This window comes from Triturus cristatus, chromosome 10, assembly GCF_964204655.1.
Source record: "Triturus cristatus chromosome 10, aTriCri1.1, whole genome shotgun sequence".
NCBI lineage: Eukaryota > Metazoa > Chordata > Amphibia > Caudata > Salamandridae > Triturus > Triturus cristatus.
Window position 1 is genome coordinate 1168080100 of NC_140593.1, and position 18544 is coordinate 1168098643.

The 18544-nt window shown below is 40.3% G+C and overlaps 1 protein-coding gene across 1 annotated transcript in view; it reads left to right on the plus strand.

Annotated features, from left to right (window-relative positions):
* Window positions 1-1592: 1592 nt before the first annotated feature.
* LOC146796868 (vomeronasal type-2 receptor 26-like) overlaps window positions 1593-18544 on the plus strand; it is a 151432-nt gene continuing 134480 nt past the window's right edge. The window contains exons 1-4 of the mRNA XM_085631405.1: window positions 1593-1789; window positions 5884-6175; window positions 14105-14941; window positions 15093-15320. Coding sequence (XP_085487531.1) covers window positions 1593-1789; window positions 5884-6175; window positions 14105-14941; window positions 15093-15320 — 1554 coding nt within the window. The remainder of the gene's footprint in view (window positions 1790-5883; window positions 6176-14104; window positions 14942-15092; window positions 15321-18544) is intronic.

Sequence of the window (18544 nt, forward strand, 5' to 3'; positions counted from 1 at the left end):
CAGCCGGAGTGGCGCCTCTAGGCCAGGGTCGTGCTGGGGCCGGGCGGCCATCTTGTTGCATGAAGTGGGCACGCGGGCCCGGTGTGGCCGAAGGGCAGAAGGCCACGGACGGGGAAGTCCGGGTTGGGTGCGTGCGAGTTCTGGTGGGAAGGCTCAGCTAGGCCGTGGGTTTGGGGGGCTGGTGTGAGGTGCAGGGGTCAGGTCTAGCTATGTTACGAGGGCCGGGTCTAACAAAAACACAATATCCATTCAAACAGACAGAATAATCCTCAACTAGTTAAAGCTTATAACTGTGAACTATCTTTCAAATCCAACTTCCTCAGCTTACCATGCCATCGTATTGATAACATTTACAAGGTCTCGCTATTACTATATGAAGTAAGACCCCCACAATGCTTATCAAATCAAGATTATGGAAAGCAGTCGACTGATTAGGGCTGGGTACAACTCGCTCAATTCAGTGTAATGCAATCATGCAGAAATACCTAAAAAATCGTCTACATTCCGTGGAATTAGACTAGAAGATTAATTCTGCATGCGGAATTAGACTAGAAGAGTAATTCTGCATGCATAATTAGACTAGAACAGTAATTCTGCATGTGGAATTAGAATAGAAGAATAATTCTGCATGCGGAATAAGACAAGACGAGTAATTCTGCATGCGGAATTAGACTAGAAAAGTAATTCTGCATGCGGAATTAGACTAGAAGATTAATTCTGCATGCGGAATTAGAATAGAAGAGTAATTCTGCATGTGGAATGAGAATAGAAGAGTAATTCTGCATGCGGAATTAGACTAGAAGAGTAATTCTGCATGCAGAATTAGGCTAGAAGAGTAATTCTGCATGCACAATTAGACTAGAAGAGTAATTCTGCATGTGAAATTAGACTAGAAGAGTAATTCTGCATGCAGAAGTAGTCTAGAAGAGTAATTCTGCATGTGCAATTAGACGAGAAGAGTCATTCTCTGCCCCATCGCTTCCAAAATGGACTGGATGATACATTTTGCACTAAGAAATAGCACTAAATACAGCAAAGCAGAATAGCAGCACAAGAAGCGACTCATGCTCGCTAAATGTGCTCTTGGAGTAAGGTGTTCCCCCAACTTACTTCTGACATTTAACACTGGTTTCTTTAACACAAAATACACCCACATGTCAATAATGAAGGTGAGGATGCATCTTGTGCTAAGAAAATAGAGCTAAATGTACAACAACATGAACACCATCGCGAGCAGCCCTACGTGATTGTTAAATTTGTTATCACTATGTTAATTATCACCCCAAATTACTCATAATTACACAGGCAGGCATAATAATCAGTAATTCTGCACTAAACAGTGATACTGAATTACTCTAACTACTCTGATTATTCCTGCATTAGTAAAATTACTCCCATGATTAATAATGATAAGAAAGAACATTTATTGACATTTAAAATAATGTTTCTTTATCAATTATTGACTGTTGCTTTTTGTTTTAGGCCCAGTGTCAGCTACAGACTTCTGAAAAACTACTGATCATGGAAAAGCATAATTGAGTCTCAACATTTTCATCCTATAAGATGTTCCTGACACATGTTATTATACTGACATGCATGTGGGAAATTGCATCCACGCCTGCACCGCAGGCGGTCCATCATGCTGTGGGCTTTCTACACCAACCATTGAAAGCTATTACAAGGATGGAGATGTGGCAATTGGGATTTTGGCTGCAGTTCACTTGGAGACTGTTACCCCTTCGACCAACTTCTTGTTCACAGAGCCTCCTGCTTCCAGACATTGTCAAAAGTAATTATGCCTCCTTTGCACTGGTGTCGCCTTAACAAGCTGCTGAATGAAACAGCAAGGTTTTTCGTCAAAAAACTAAGTGTAAAATAGCCATCATAATATATTTTTTGTCTTCTAATATCTCTTCACATCAATATGTATGGTATTCCTCCATTTATGTACCCGGTTTTCAAAGTTTTGTTCAGAAGCCCACAACTGGCGATGTCAAAGGCCAGGGTGCCAAGGCTGAGTTGTAACAATTCCACCTCATGCCTCTTTAATCCATCACCAGATATTCCCTGACTTCATTACACTCTTGGGTACTATTTCAGCCCTGCTTTCTCCCTTTGTCACTGTTTTCCATCCTTCTCTAATTCTTTTTTCTTTCTTTTCTTTCTGGTTTTCTCGCCCTGGATTAACGTCTTTTGAGGAAAATTGAATGATGAGCCCCAAAAATAATCACTGATTCAAACTAAGCACTGGTATTTTCTTATTTTTCTTTTTAGTCTTGCAGTCAACAGTTAATAGACTGCATGTTCTTCTCCCCCTTTTCATATTGTTTTTGGTTGATGCACATATTTTTACTTCCCACAATGCCAATTACTATTCCCTTCATCTCTATTCTACCTTTGTGGATGTATTTGTTATTGCTCTAGTAGATCTCAATTCCTTGTACAGAATTCACATGCAATTCCGATTTTCTTCTCAGTAAATGTTTTGTTCTTATCACTCATCCACCTTCTCCTCATATCCATGGACATTAGGGTGCTATATATATAGATAAGCCATATATAACATGGCTTTAACGCCCTGCCACACCATGCTTCCCAAAATGTTTGTAATGATCTTTTCAGCATGGGACCCAGCTCTCAACAGGCGGACACTGTAAACATATTTCAACATCTCCTATATAGCAATTCCATCTGTACAGTGAATATTATAAATTCTTTTTTTTCTCGAAATGGGATCAAATGAAAATGGTAAATATGTAGAAAAAGAGGAAAAATAAATCTTATACTTGTGAATATAGAGTACAATGATACACAACAGTGTGAGGTTTATGCCGCCATGGGGGTCCACTTAGGACCACATTCTATGCCATGGGTCTCCAATGAGTATCTTGTGGGCTACTAGTAGCTGACGGGCACCCTTGAAGTAGCTCTCCAAAAGGAAGCCTAGATCAGTGTATTATGCAGAGGTTGTATGCACAGTAAAGAGGATAGCACTGCTCATCTCAAGACCCTTAGAGTGGTAGGCAGCCAAGCCAAGGGCAGGGTGCTTTGCTAATACAGAAACACTCACTCTTGTAAACTACAACGTATCCGCTCTCAATCTAGGAAAGTCACAAGGAATTCTTACAAGATGTAGTCTGCATTCTATCAGTCACACTGTGTGTGTACAATTGGCCAGAAAGTAAGAGTGCTAGCAGTAGCCAGAGGAGGAGTCGGAGGCACGTCACCTCAGTGTCAGCTGACAGGAGTCAAAGAGAAAGTGGGTGAATTGTGAGCATGATCAGCCCAGGAGCTGTGAAGAGCAAAGGCAAAATTCAGAGATGAGATCCACTTCTGAACCTCACTGTTCTATATGTGTACACATTTATTTGTGTATCTGTCTGCATGTTTTTTTTTGTTGCATGTTTGTGTCTCCCTGATAAACATGGTTGCTCACTGGAAGCTATGCCTTGTGGCAATATGCCACCAAAAGTATGTGGCTCCATTTGGTGGTCCGGATTAGTGATCCTGGCATAGTGACAGTGACAGTGACAAGCCAACTAGCTGGTACCAGATTGTTTACATTACCTGTGTTAATAGCAAGCTCAATTGAACAATCTGGAAAGAATGAAAGGCTGAATCAGGTTTTTTGGCCATCAATATCCCTGCAGTGATAGTCATATCCTACATTACCCACTTGCCCTCATCGCAAAGACTGGGAGTCCAGGTATAGGTAGGTAAGCAGTTACGATCTGGAACAATCAAAAATCTGAAATGGATCAGAGATGGCCTGTTCTTTCAAAAAAATGTATCATATGCATAGACTGCCTGGGACAACCTCAGATGGTAAGTAGGCCTGGGCTAAAATTCCGTTCCACTCGCGGAAATTGCGATAATTTGACATTTTCGCGTTCCACGGAGAGCACGAAAATGTCAAAATTTCCGCAATCCGCATTTTACCGGAAATGTTTTGCTTGCTCGCGCTGTAAAATAACACATTCTCGCATGCGCGCGATCGCCTCACCTGAATCGGCGCGTTCGCCAACAAGTTTTCCCGATCAGGTCGCGTTCTCCACGAGATGTTGGATTGTTGGTAGCCATTTGCGCTGTCTCGCGACAGTTCGCGCCCGCAGTAATGTCATTCGTCGCGCGATCACGTCTTTCTTCTCGCGATCATGCACCGCGAGACATGTGAAAACAAGATGGCCGCGCCCGCAAGCAACCGCATGGGTAAGTTGGCGAGCCGCGACCACGCAGAAAATACCACGAACGGGCGGGAGATTTTTAACCTTTTCGCGATAATTTGCGAAAGTGAATTTTGCAAATTCCGCCCACCCCTAATGGTAAGTAGCCAGAAAGAGTCCAAAATTACAGAAGCATCACAGTGAACAAACACTGAGGAAATCATGGGGACTGACTGTTTAGGATTGCAGGAGGAACAGAAGCAAAAAGCTGTCATAAATAGATTGAGACTTCATGACGAAGTACATGGATGTCCAGATGCTTGTGAAAGCAGATGCAGGAGGAAGTCTGCAGAGGAAGAGCAGAGACTAAATAAGGAATGAAAAGCCCAAGGCTGCCATTTATGAACATCATGCCACAGCACTGTAACCACCATCCCTGTGGCAGTCTCCTAAAATGTCCACAACATCCTTCCTCCCCCTACTTACTACTACTGTAGTCATCAAGTGCACCTCATCTACAGTGAAACGTCAGTCATTATCTACCAACAGGCTTACTAGTTCAGGATATCTGCTATTTAATCTCTGCCACTGGATTCAAGATAGCCTGGCTGATGAGGGTTATGAACCCGAAACCGGTCCCAGGATGCTTGTATCCGGTCCAGGGAAGGCATGTCTTGGCAGTTCGGGCTGGACTGTTCCCATGAGGCACAGGGTCAGACTGATTTGCATATGGCCATGTCTGAACTGGGGTGGTGGAGTGAGCTAAAGAATGATGATGGATTAAACCCAGATCTTTTGACTGGGGGTGAGTGTTTGATTTGCTCAAACGCTCCATCCAACATCCCCTTTGGTATCGATTTAATCAGTGCCAGCATACATTTTAAGATTTCTTCACCAGATTGTCCATGATCTCTGCGACCTAGTCGGCATCCAGGTTAGGAGTGAATTTTCTTTGCTGTTTGCAATGCTGCCAGACAAATAGTACCTGTTCACCGCTATCTAGTCAGCAGCAAGGTAAATAATGAAATTTGCTACGTATTTGCATGCATAATCTCTGCTATTTAGCCTGCAGGGTTATAAATATAAGTAGAAATTCACTGTTTACCTAGCTGTCGGGTAACTAGCCTCCACCTTCTGATAATGCCTTGGAGATGCAGTTAGTTGAGCATCAGACATTAGCTTCTAAAACAAGTTTTAATTGAAATAACATTTAAAGTCTCTTTACAGATGCAGAGATCCTGCTCTACCTTTCTCCAAACAAGAACTGAAGAATGCAAATGATAAATGCAGCCTTCTTCAAAAGTAGAGCATATCTCATATGGTAAAAATGTTCTCGCTGCAAGTCAATATTTATCTGATCCTATTAACCTCATATCGGACCCAGATGGGATGTTTGATCAAACAAGCATAATGTCCTAGATGATGAGCAAAATAACTGATAAAATGTTTGATTACTGCACTCCTACTACAGTGCTCTTGTTTTTGTACTGCCTCTTAACTACTCCCACTTACCTCAAAGGCACTCTATCACTCATTGGCATCATTCTGAACTGTAAATACAAGTACAAATTTAATTTTGTTGCACTGCTAACCATGACTGCTTGAGGTGTTTAACAATGTTAATTGTTTTTTTCTATTCAAGGAGTGGTAGTCAATGCTGATAATTGTGTGAAAACAGAATCCATAATTGTCTTCATGAACCATAATTCTCTGTTTCCAGGATTTATACAGAATTCTACCAATGTGTCCTTGCCATGGTGTTAGCCATTAGTCAGATCAATAGAAGTCCTGATCTCCTACCTAATACCACCTTGGGTATTCAGATTTATGACTCATGTTCCTCTGAAATGGTTGCTATTGGGGGCACCTTGCAGCAACTCTCAGGAGGGAAAGAGACGATTCCCAACTTTAGCTATCATAGGAGCCCCAAGCTGGTCGGCTTCCTTGGAGATGGTTTGACAGTTGGAGCTCTGCCTATGGCCAGAATACTTGGAGTCAGCCGGATCCCTCAGGTACGTTAGTGACCTTTCATGTACAACCCTGTTGTGTTTCACTCAGTGCTGCTTAGTCTGCCAGATTTTTTCGCTAAAGTCTTATTATTAGAATCGTTGTCCTGCTCCCTCAATGCTTACCTTCCTTCCGCTCTCCTACTCACATAAACATTGCCACACTTTTTATAGTCTTTATAATGTCTTATTGTCTGAACTGACCATCTTTTGCATGGTTTTCCCCAAGATTATTTGCCTTCACTACTAGATTTTTGCTGGCCTTGGACTCTGTGCACTTTATACCTGCTAACCAGTGGTGGTAAAGTGTGTGTGTTCTTCCTTTTAAACATGGTAAAATTAACATACACATAATTGCCACATTTAATTTACTTATAAGTCCTCAGTAACTGATACTACATGTACCCGGGCCTGTGAATTTTTTCCTACAAGTGGGTCATTGCACCCATTGTGCCACCCACTAAAATAGCACCGTAAAACATGTCTACAGAGCTGCCCAGGCAGCTTGTGTGTGCAGGTTTAATCTGCCCTTCCACTTGCTAAAGTAAACAGTTGCCAGACATAGGCCTTCCTTTTTAATACTTAAAAGTCTCAAAATGTTGCATGGTATTTAAAAAGTAGGGCATATATATTCAGAGTTTCACATATCCTGCCAGATATATTTGACTTTAGCATTTATTCAGCTCTCCCATAGAAAAGCACTGGGTTACTTTATAAGTCCTTATAATGCAAAGCTTCAATTTGGCACTAGCTTGAAAGAAATAAGTAATGGTCAAGTTAGATTTTAGATTAATATTTCGAAAGTTGGCATTTTCCTACCTACGCCAAGGGTGCCTTTCTGCCAGAGTCACTTGACTGTTAATGGCTCTACTGTGTTGTGATATGTATTGCTGCAAGATAGAGTACAAAGGACCTTCGTGTGGGAGGTATGGATCTTCCTGACAGGATAGCTGGGGAGGATCTGTGTCTCTGTCTTGATTGTATTTCAAAGAGTGGGCTGGGGGTGTACACAGCCTTTACTGACTTCAGACGAGACCTACCCTGTCAGTGGCAGATGCAGCTCACAACTGGATCTGTCTGCACTTTGTTTCACTAGCCAGGATAGCACCAAACCGAAGAAAAATGGAAGAACTGACGAGAACCAGTTTTATAGTTGGAAAAGAATGTGTCTTCCACCCACAGGTTGGTCCTGGGCATATATATGGCATACCTAGAATCTACAATCAAAACAGTCCTGGACCTAGGAAGATCAAAAGAAGGACTGCCCTGTTGTCTGAGAATCCTGAAGGAATGCTGAACCTGCTTGCTTTGAAACCAGTACCACAGAAGTGACTCCAGTGGTCAGTTCACTGGACCAGAAGCCGAGCTATGTAGCTCCAAGCAGAGTCATACCAGACAGTCCTTGCCTCAAAGTCAGATTGCACAACTTCCAGTGGCACAAACCTGGTCCTGTATTTGGCCTGCACTCTATCTAATTCAGCCTGACATTGTGACTTTGTCTCAGTCTGGTGTGACCAGATAACCACAGTTGACGATTTGGGTATTTTGGTGATACTTTTCCTAATGCGTTAAAAACTCATAACTCCAATCCTACTGATTAGATTTTGTCATTTTGCTGTCATTTTATTTGTTAAAACATACTCTATTTTTCAAAATACGTTTGGGATTTCTCTTATGTTGTGTTTGCACTTTATCACTGGTTGAGGACACTGCCCCTTAGATGAGCCTGACTGCTTTCGTGCCAAGCTACCTGAGGGTTAAGCACAGGTTTACTTAGGGACTATTGTGGTTCACCCTGATAAGGACTGCAGTTATCATTTGAGCTGGGATCTCACTCCTCCTCAAGTAATAACCCTGTTTCTTACAGTTATCCTGATATATAATTGAGGGTTTAGAGACTGGGGTCCAGTTCTTAATTTACAGAGCTTTCCTGTCTCCATTTGAGGGTCCTTGCCTAAGTATACGCTTAGAGGTGTTAACTAATGTAGCTCAGCTTAGGTCTTTATTGCAGATTACTCTAGGATGGTGCACAAAAAGTTGAATTGCATGTATTCACATATTGGGAGACTGTAAATATTTAAAAAGTGGAGGAATATTACCCCCATGGTTAAAGTTGAAATTATGTGTGACAGATTAAATCAACTAATTCTACTGTTTCTCAAAAGTTTGTAGCCAGACTCCTAATGTATTTATCTCAGATTCATCTATTGTATGATGGGGAATAGAGATATGTGTGAAAATGTGGAATTATTTTGGATTCATAAAACAAAAAAAATGAAGCTAGGAGAAATGGGATGATGATGTTGGAGCAGAGTATTTTTATGAGTAGTGCCGAACCAAAATATATCAGGGAAATTAATAATTGATCACATTTGTAGATCGTGAGATGTCTCAGAGATTATTACACCTACTCTGTGTGGAAGCTTTCAAGTAATTATTTTAACTTTGGAAGGCTAAGGTCTCCCACTTCAACTGGGAGCTGCAGTGTTATGCAGAATCCTCAATGTGGCCCTTTAGCCCAGAACAGCACTGTGATCATTTGATCTAATTCTTTAAAAAAGTAGGATCAAGGGAAGATTTACAAAACAATATAGTAATCAGGGGAGTATGATCATTGAACAAGGTCTGCCATCCCCTTCACAACAATGGCAGCAATGAAAGAAACATTATCTGTGATTTAAAACTAAGGGCCTAATTATGACTTTGGTGGTCCGATGGACAGCCAAACCTGTCGGACCATCGTATTCCATGTTAGGCAGTCATACGGCCATGGGACTACTGCTACTGCCTGGATTCCATAATTCCTTGTGTTTTTGCAGCTGTATAAGTCTCGCTATATGATGTGGTGCAGTCGCCAAGCATATTACGAGTTTTCTTACCACCAAGGTTTTTATGGCGATAAACTCGCTATGAAAAGTGTGGTGGTGAGGAAACTAAGGTGGTGCTATCGGGCCCCTGTTGCCTCAGGACCAGGGGATGCATGGGGCACATGTTATGCCCTCCTGTCTGCATGCACCCCCAGTTCCTGCACAGCATGGACTACAAGTCCATGCTGTACATGAGCACGCATTGGCAGTCCCAAAGCAATGCCTTGCTAAGACTCACCTATGAGCCTTAGCTTGGCACTGCTGTGTGACTGCCAAAGCAAGACTGACCAACCTAGATTCTAGTCAGAATCTGGTGGGCAGTCTCAGTACGGTTTTGGTGGTTTGGTGCTTGGGTGGCAGCCCACTGGCAAACTTGTAATCAGGCCCTAGGACTTCACAAAGATCATACATCTTGTCAGCGGTATGGTATATATAAATGTTATATTTACTTTTTCATTATTTTTTTGGACAGGAAAATGTACTTTGTTATTTATTTGTCTGATTTAGGATTTTTCTAAAGGTTTTGAGCGATTACTTTATTTATTTTTTTAAAAACTGTTTTTGAAAGTAGCTACTATTTTTGTTGAATTAATAATTTTGAATTATTTATTGCTTTTATTTGTTTGATTGCTACTTATTTTGGTGGTTTCGGGGGAATTTATTACATTGTATTTTATTAAATTGTGAAGGTTTATTTTTTTCTAATATTTTTAAAATTAAAGCATGTAAATACACTATTTATAGTTTGGGTTTTGTTTTTTATAGGGATATATTGTATGATGTATTAAATCCTCAATTATATATACATTTTTACATTTTGGTTTTGTATTCCTAATTTAATCTATGTTTCATTGAATTTTTATGTGTGATTTCTGTTATTTATTTTGTTCGGTTCTTGGGTTTGAGTGAGTCTTATTGTGTAGTGTATGAAAGTGCATAATTAAAAAATTCATATTTACATTTCAAATTGTTAAAAATTTAGTATGTATCGTTTTATTTTTTAGGTTTCACAGATGTTTAGTTATGGGTGTTGCATTGCTTTAATAATTAATATTTTGTTGGATGTTGCACAAGGCTACTCATCAGTTTTTTGGGCACAGAGCTTGGTGCTGCACCGGGTTATTGATTCGTTTCTGTGTGGCAGTGTAGAGTTTGCAATGAGTTACTGATGAAATCTTAGGGCGTAGGGTTCGATATTTCACATGTTTGCCAATTCGATTTTAGAGAGCAGGGATCGGTATTGCATTGGGATAATAATTAGTTTTAAGGACATCGGTATGATTATTGTACAAGTTTGATGATTAGTTTTTAAGGCACAGGAATGGGTGTTTCACTGCGTTACTGATTAGTTTTTAGGACGCTGGTGTGGGTATTCTACCAGGCTACTAATTCTTTTTTAGGGCTTTGGAATGTGTATTGCACCGGTTTACTGATTAATTTTTAGAGTGCTGGGAAGGGTATTGCACTAAGTTACTGATTTATTTTTAGGGAGCAGCTTTATATTTTGCACCAGTTTACTGATTACTTTTTAGGGCGCAGGGATGAGTGCTTCACCTTTTTAATAATTAGTTTTATAGCAATAGAATTGGAATCTAATATTGGTATGGGTAGAGAATAAAGGTAGTAAATTGTGTTTAGGATTCAGGGATGGGTAGAGAATAGAAGCAGTAATGAGTTAAGCGCTCAGGGATGGGTAGAGGATAGTGGTAGCAACAAGTTAACACAATTTAGGGATGTGTTTTGTCTTAAGGTTCATTTGTGGGGAGATAATTTCTTGAAATAAAAATGCAAAGATAGAATTTTGTTTCTATCGCACAAATTATTCCGCACTGACAATGATGTTTCCCCACTAACTAAATGTTATTTTTTTTTTAATACACTTGTTCATTTAGTTTTATTTTTATTTTTTAAGTTTGGTACTTTATTTTTTGATAAATACAGATTTGTTTTGATTATTGCGTGTGTGTTTTGTATATTTGATTATATTTATTGTCACATTTATTTATACACAAGTTTATATTAATTACATTACTATTATATTTCAGTTTTATATTCATATACTTTATTAATATATTTGCTAAATTCAAAAGTTCAAAACTAATTTTATTTGAATACATTTAATATTTTAAAATATATCATTTTTTAAGCCTATATTTTGGGTTTCATTATTTTTAATGTTTAGATATTTAAGTGTAACAATATTTTGGTTTTGAGATTTTGGTCATTTTAATCATAAGCATAGGGTTGTTGATACTATGTGTATCGATACTGTGGTGTCGGCATTTGTATACCACAATATGTTTGGGCTTAATATTTATTACTACAATCGTACTGGGAGGTATTTTGTGTGAGATCCATAAGTGGGTGCCAGTACAGGAACAGCTGGTGCTCTATATCCATGATTGAGATTTCATGGTGGAGCTGTTGAAACAGCGTACTGCAGCCATAGCACTAGTTGCTGGAGGCCAAGATTGAGATGAACTAAAAGACCCATTAGTGAATTCCATCATAAAATTCGCAAGGATATCATGCTGGTGTGGACTGATATGCATTGGTCAAGTTGTTCTGTGTCTCACTACTAGAAATGTATGGTAGACCATGATTAGAGAGCTACTAATGGAGCCTAGTACAGGCATAGAAAGTGTTGGAAAGGGCTAGCATTGTAGAGCAATTTCGGCTGCATTAGATTACTAGCTCTGGAACAAGAGGGGATTCAAAATGTTAGACAGGAACTGTTAGGTCTTGAAGTTGGTCTTGTTATGAAAGACATGATTGTCCAGGTCAGAACAAAGGTTAATTAGCAGAACTGTGTAGGGGTGCTAAAGGCAAAAGAGCGTTCAGGAGGTCAGGGTGAAGTAGGCTTGCAAAGAATACATGTAGAGTTAATTCCAGGTCATGCTGGATCAACACTTTTAATTAAACTTACCAAAGTATTGATCCATTGGAATGAGGCTTCCTGAATCTTCCTAAGCCTAAGCCCAACACCATCAACAAAACCTTCATGAGTTAAAATTCAAAGTCAAAACCATAAAGGGTTATTCAAAATTAAGATCATTACAGAAAGCAAAAAGTTGTTAGCCAAATCAAGGAACAATTAGCAATCATAATAAATGAAAATCAAATATTGCAGGAGAAACAACATTAGGCTAGTGTCTAAAGCAATTAAACAGCCAGAAGCAAAGTATGGTTCAGCAAGAGGACCCACATAGAGTTTGCCTCCAAAAAAAGCCCAGAAAAGTCTGGCACACGTCCTAAAAGTAGGACATTTTATATGATTTTAAGCAAAGAAGCCACACACACAACATGGTGCGAAACGGCATAATGGAGCTGGATTGATAAAGTCACATGATGAGCAGCTAATTATTATTTGAATATACATGATACATCAAGAAAGATACATCTAGAAATGCCTACTTAGCTGAGAATTAATGAATGATGTGTACATAAAACAGGGAAATGACATTGCATTTACGGAGTGCAACAAATACAATGGCTAGTTGACGTATTGAATGTACCTCAGAGAAATTTCGAACAAAGTGCCCTTGAAAGTTACACACAGAAAAATCCTGATCATGGGTTCCTTACCAGGAACACATACTAAAACAGTTATAAACTACTCATGATGTTTTATGAGCTAGCTCAATAGCCTTTTATAACCTCCTGCTGTCTGCGACAAAAGCGGCTGATTACGAGTACAGTGGCCTGAAGACTGCCGTACCATCGGTGGAGGTCTGACCACCGCCTCCTCAGCAGTCAGACTGCCCGATTATGAGCATGGCAGTCAGACTGCCACATGACTTCTGCCACCGCCAGGATCTAGGATCCGTGGCGGTGGGGAAAGTGGCGTGCCATGGAGGCAGTGTTGATTCCGGCACCACCATACTGACCACAACCTGCTTTTCTGCCAACCTTTTCATGGCGGGAACCCCACCATGAAAAGGCTGGCGGAAAGGCAGAGAAAGGTCCTCAAACAGGGACCCAGGGTGATTTTGCCCATTGGGGACTGTGTCTCGGAACACATGTTGTGCCCCTCTCTGTTTACACTGTTGTGCGTGCACTGTGTGCCATGTACGACAAGGTGCATGGTGCACAGTGCACCCGACATGCAAGTGGTGCTGCACTATGGTGGCGTTTGCTTCAGACTCTCACTATGAACAGAGGCATGGCGCCACATTGGAACCACTGTAGTCCCACTGCCAGCCCATCGGTCATGTCGAAAGCGGTGGTCGGGATGCCGCCGGCTTGTCAGCGTTCTCCAGACTGTTGCTGTTGCGGGCTGGTGATGGGACCGCTAAGAACGTAACCGGTCCCTAAATCTTTAAGATTGGTGTAACCAATAAGAAAAATCTGCTGTCTAAATCTGGATTATTTCTCCAGCCCGACTGGTAGCTCAGCTGTCCGTGCCTGTAGGACAGGTTTAACCTTAGGATAGCTTTGCTTTTAAAGGACTCCAATCTGATGAGAGTCAGAGTCTTTGTTACATCGTGTCGTAGCAGAATAATTCAGAAGTACCCTTTCAGAATTGTCTGCATATCCAAATGCATATTAGCTAAAAATCAATTTAAACAATGTATAGTAAAATTGACATTTCAACCAATTTTCTCGAATTTCTTCCTTCATAAATCCATACAGAGAATACTATGATTGCTCCTTCTGCTTGACTGCTGTGAACGTTTGAGCCAAAGAATGTATACATCACCTTTTAGGACTTTTATTAGTAACCACAGAGGTAATCTCTGATGTTCTCTTCAAAGTAGTCTGGCTTGCTGTCGTTGGTCACTTATAGGGTATAGTTTGAGACACCAATATCTGCCAGTCATGTTTAAATGTCATAAGCTGCTATTGGTAAAAAGACATTCAAAATGTCATGCAGATGCCAGATGGCACAACATTTGGATGTGTATTGCTATCTGTATTTATGCACAAATTTTATGTGAACTACAAACAGATATTTAAAAACAAACATAGGGGTACATATTTGAAAATGGAAATGTTTGTTTCTATCGCTTCTATAATCAGTATTAAAGTATTGTTCACTATCACTGTAAATGTGCTTTCCTTTCAACAGATTAGCTACGGTGCTGGACTCCCCATCCTGAGTGACAAAGCCCAGTTCCCATCCTTTCTAAGGACAGTGACAAATAATGCCTTTCAGGTAGAAGCTATTGTTCATTTGCTTCTCCACTTTGGCTGGACATGGATTGGAATTCTTGCCTCCAATAATGACCTTGGCCTTCAAGGCAGCCAGATGCTTAAGGAAGCAGCAGTAAGGAATGGGATCTGCGTTGACATTTTTGAAACCCTTCCCACACAAGGAGACAGGGCCTCCCTATCCCATGTTGTTGAAATCATACATTCATCCACAGCCAAAGTTATAGTCTGTTACGCCTTTGCAGTGCATATGGCCCCATTTCTAAATGAAATATCTCATCAAAGGACACCTACAAAAATATGGATTGGGGTGACAAGCTGGATTCCTTCACCAGTGTTTTCCCAGAGGGGCCTGTGGGAAAAATTGAATGGCACACTGGGCCTGACACTGCAGAGAGGAGAAATCCATGGGTTCAAAGAATTCCTCTACAGCATTGACCCACAGAAGGACTCTGAGGATATATTCCTAAAGTCATTCTGGGAGCAGGTCTTCAGTTGCAAATGGGCAGAAACATTAGAAGAAACATATGTTGGGAACATGACAGGCGTGAAAGGGCTGTGCACTGGGACAGAAAGGCTACAACAGCTTGATACTTCTGTGTTTGAGGTGGATTATTTCATGTTTCCCTACTATGCACACAAAGCCACCTATGCCTTGGCTCAGGCACTGCATGATCTTCTTTATTGCAAACATCAAGACGGTCCTTTCGTCAATAGTTCTTGTGCAGACCCTAAAGGTTTTCAACCATGGCAGGTGAGAGAACCCAGGTATTGGCACTTTCACTGGTTCTAGCATTACATCTGAAGTATTATTTATTTCAGTGCCTCAACTGTATCATTAAGGACTCAATGCAAACCAAGTCACATTCTTCTTTATCCATTTCTCTCTCATATTTTGTATACAGATGCTGCACTATGTGAAGAATGTTCAAGTGAAGGCCTCTGCTGACAGTGAAAAGCTGTTTGATTCACAGGGAGACTCCCCACCATTATTTGATGTGTTATACTGGCACATGACATCCAGAGACAGCAGCAGCTTTGTAAAAGTGGGAACCTACAATGGCAGAGCCCCTTCAGGATTAAAACTGGTCATTAACAACAGTGCTATTTTATGGGGTGGAAAGCACACTCAGGTGAGAAGACTTTGTGATACCTTCACTGAGCAGCTATATCAATGAGCCATCCATGCAAGACTGTCTGGGAAGATAGCATCCCTCATGATACAACAGCCTTTGCAAATATATTAGTTTAAAGAATATGATCTTTTGCTTTATGGGTTGCAGCCACTTAGACATTTTGTACATAGTTTAAATAAAAAATGTTCACATATTTCAGTGAATGTGTGCATACGTGGTTCTGTTAATTGTGAAAGATGGTCCTTATAGACACAGCTCTGAAGGGAAAAATGCAATGAACAGCATTAAATTAGATAATACAAGCCCCTCTTTTAGATGAGATTTATTGTGTGCAACAACCTTTGGATTTTTGAAATGTATTCAATTTTTTAGCTGTTCCAAAAGAAAAATACAAGATAGTGGGGCATATGCATCAACATAAAAATTTGCGATTACAAAATAGCGATTTTTAAGGAATTACTCATTGTAATCGCAAATGCCTCTGCATGTAGGAATTACTATAAAATTTGTGATTCCTTAACATTAGCTAATAGCGATTCTGAAATTAAGAATTGCTATTAGCTAATGTGACTCCATTCATTCCTATGGGCCTACAGGCCCAAAGGAATAAATGGCAATACATTCGCAAATTGTGATTTCCAAATTGGTATTCACAAATTGCGAATGTAAATCCAAGGGTGCCCGGGGGCCTAAGACCCCCCTGAGGCAACCCCCAAAACAGGTAAGTGTGCACATGTGAAGCACACACTACATCGACTTGAAGTCGATGGTAATTAGCATTTCCTAAATGCACAGTTCGCATTTAGGAAAGCCTACATGCATCGCCTTTAGGGAATTGCAAATTGCGATTCCATAAATTAATTTGCAATTTAGGGAATCGCAATAAATTGCGATTCCCTAATTTGTGAATGGAAAAAGGTACATGCATCAGTTCAGTTCAGTTCATACGTCTTTATTTCGACATTGCATCATAAAAGACAGTCTATAAAAGAAAATGTAATACATACACCATAGTTCATAAAAAAGTGTTTAAGCAGTTAAAACCATCTGTTTGTAATCTTTAAAACATTTCATAAAAGATTATTAAACCTCAATTCAAGACGTATTTACAACTTTAAGTTTATATACATATAGTTTAAAATAGTCAAGAAACATTTAGACCTGTCTGTCTCTAATGATCCAAGCCCACCCTAAGAATTTCGCCACACCAATAATAATAACCTCTGCAGTATTAAATCTTAATTCCCATAATGCATCTGCACAGCGCCTGGAATTCAGGCGTTTGCATATAGGCTTTAGCCATTTACACCTTGGCACCAAATAGGCAGGACAGGCAAAGAAAAAATGACCAACACTTTCCCTATTTTCCTTACACCATGGACAGTGTTCAATTAATTGGCCTTGCCACTTTTTAGAAAAAGATCTCAGTGGTAATGACCCCACTCTAAACTGATGATATAATTTTCTATCAAGACTCTTCGTAATTACATCCCAGTAATCCTCTGTATGGGGATCCAGTTTATGTACTAGGAACTGACCCGTTAATGTAGGCAAGTCCGATTGCAAAACTAATTGCTGTTTGACAGTTGCCCAATATAGCATTTTGAAGTCTTTGGTAGAAGGAAAGGCATTAGTGTCCGGGTCGGACCACTATAAGCTAAGTCCCATATTATCCAAAATTGTCCTTACTTCTCTAAAGCAGGGTATTTTTGCATAACCCGAAATGGATCTTAAATCTTGAATTTCTTTAGCAAATATGGTAAGTTCTGGCGTAGTCCAAATACGTCTCCATAATGCTATCAACCGGTACCGTGCTTGTTCCTTAACTGTTTTACAACCCATATCCAGCAATAAGGGTTTGATAGGTGTGGATTGGGGTAACCTAACCAAATTGCGTAGGAATTTATTTTGTATTCTATCCAGAGGAGTTAGATCCTTATATCCCCAGAGATCAGCACCATACAATATGGCGGAACTAATCCTTGCATTATATATTTTTAGGGCTGGCATGACCCTTTTAGTCAGCGATTTACGCTGCTCCTGGATTAGGGTACCCGTAAGTCGAGCAAATTTTAAGCAAAGAGCATCCACCTGTGGCTGCCAACGCAGATGAGAATCCAAAATCACCTCAAGATAGGTCATGACATCCACCTGTTCAAGCTCAACCCCATTCATACTAACATGACTTTTTAATGGTCGAGTTTTAGTTAGTACCATAAATTTAGTTTTGCTCACATTAACCTGCAGATCATTTAATTTACAAAAATCCTCAAATCTATTAATCGCAGTCTGAAGACCCTTGCGAGTCTTAGAGAGGATTAGCGTATCATCTGCAAAGATGAGCAAGGGGAACTTAGTACCACCCAAGGTTGGTGCATCAGTGGGGGTTTCAGAAAAAAAAAATCGAACCACTTGATTAATAAATAATAAAAATAAAGTGGGTGCCAAAACACACCCTGACGAACTCCTTGAGTTACAGGAAAGCTATCCGTCACCTGACCCTGTCTCCCCCACCTAACCCTAGCAAAGTTGCCCATATGTCGTCTTATCACTAAATCGAGAAGGTCCTGCGGCATCCCTATATCTCCTAGCACAGCCCATAACTTTGCCCTGGGCACAAGGTCAAAAGCGGACTTAAGGTCCACAAAAGCAGCATATATAGTTCCTCCACCCAGTAGCACTACTTTCCAGGATAAATCTAAATACTTGGTCAATAGTGCTAATACAAGATCTGAAACCCGCTTGCATTGGGGATAGGATACTCTCACTCTCCATCCAAATCTGAATTTTTGCAAGGATCATCCTTGCTACAACTTTCTGTAGGGCGTCTATAAGGCTAATCGGGCGATAGTTCTCCGGGGCAGAACGATCCCCTTTTTTAAAAATTGGGAGGATTTCCGCCCCTTTCCATGAATCAGGAATCCTAGCCCCACTAGCAATAGCGTTAGCGATTTTCGTAATATAAGGGACCCAGATCCGCTGGTCGGATTTAAAAAGATCTGCCGGGATACAATCCATACCTGGTGCTTTCCCTGAGTGTATCAAACCCAATGCCAATTCTGTATCCTTATTCAGAAACATTGGAGATTGGGATAGTGGAGCATGCAATTGTGTCGAAGTTTCCACCACATACTCAAATACATTCACTGTTCCTTTGAACAGCGAAGAATAAAAATCCACCCAGGCATCAGTGGGGACATGATTTTCTGGGATTTGCGAGT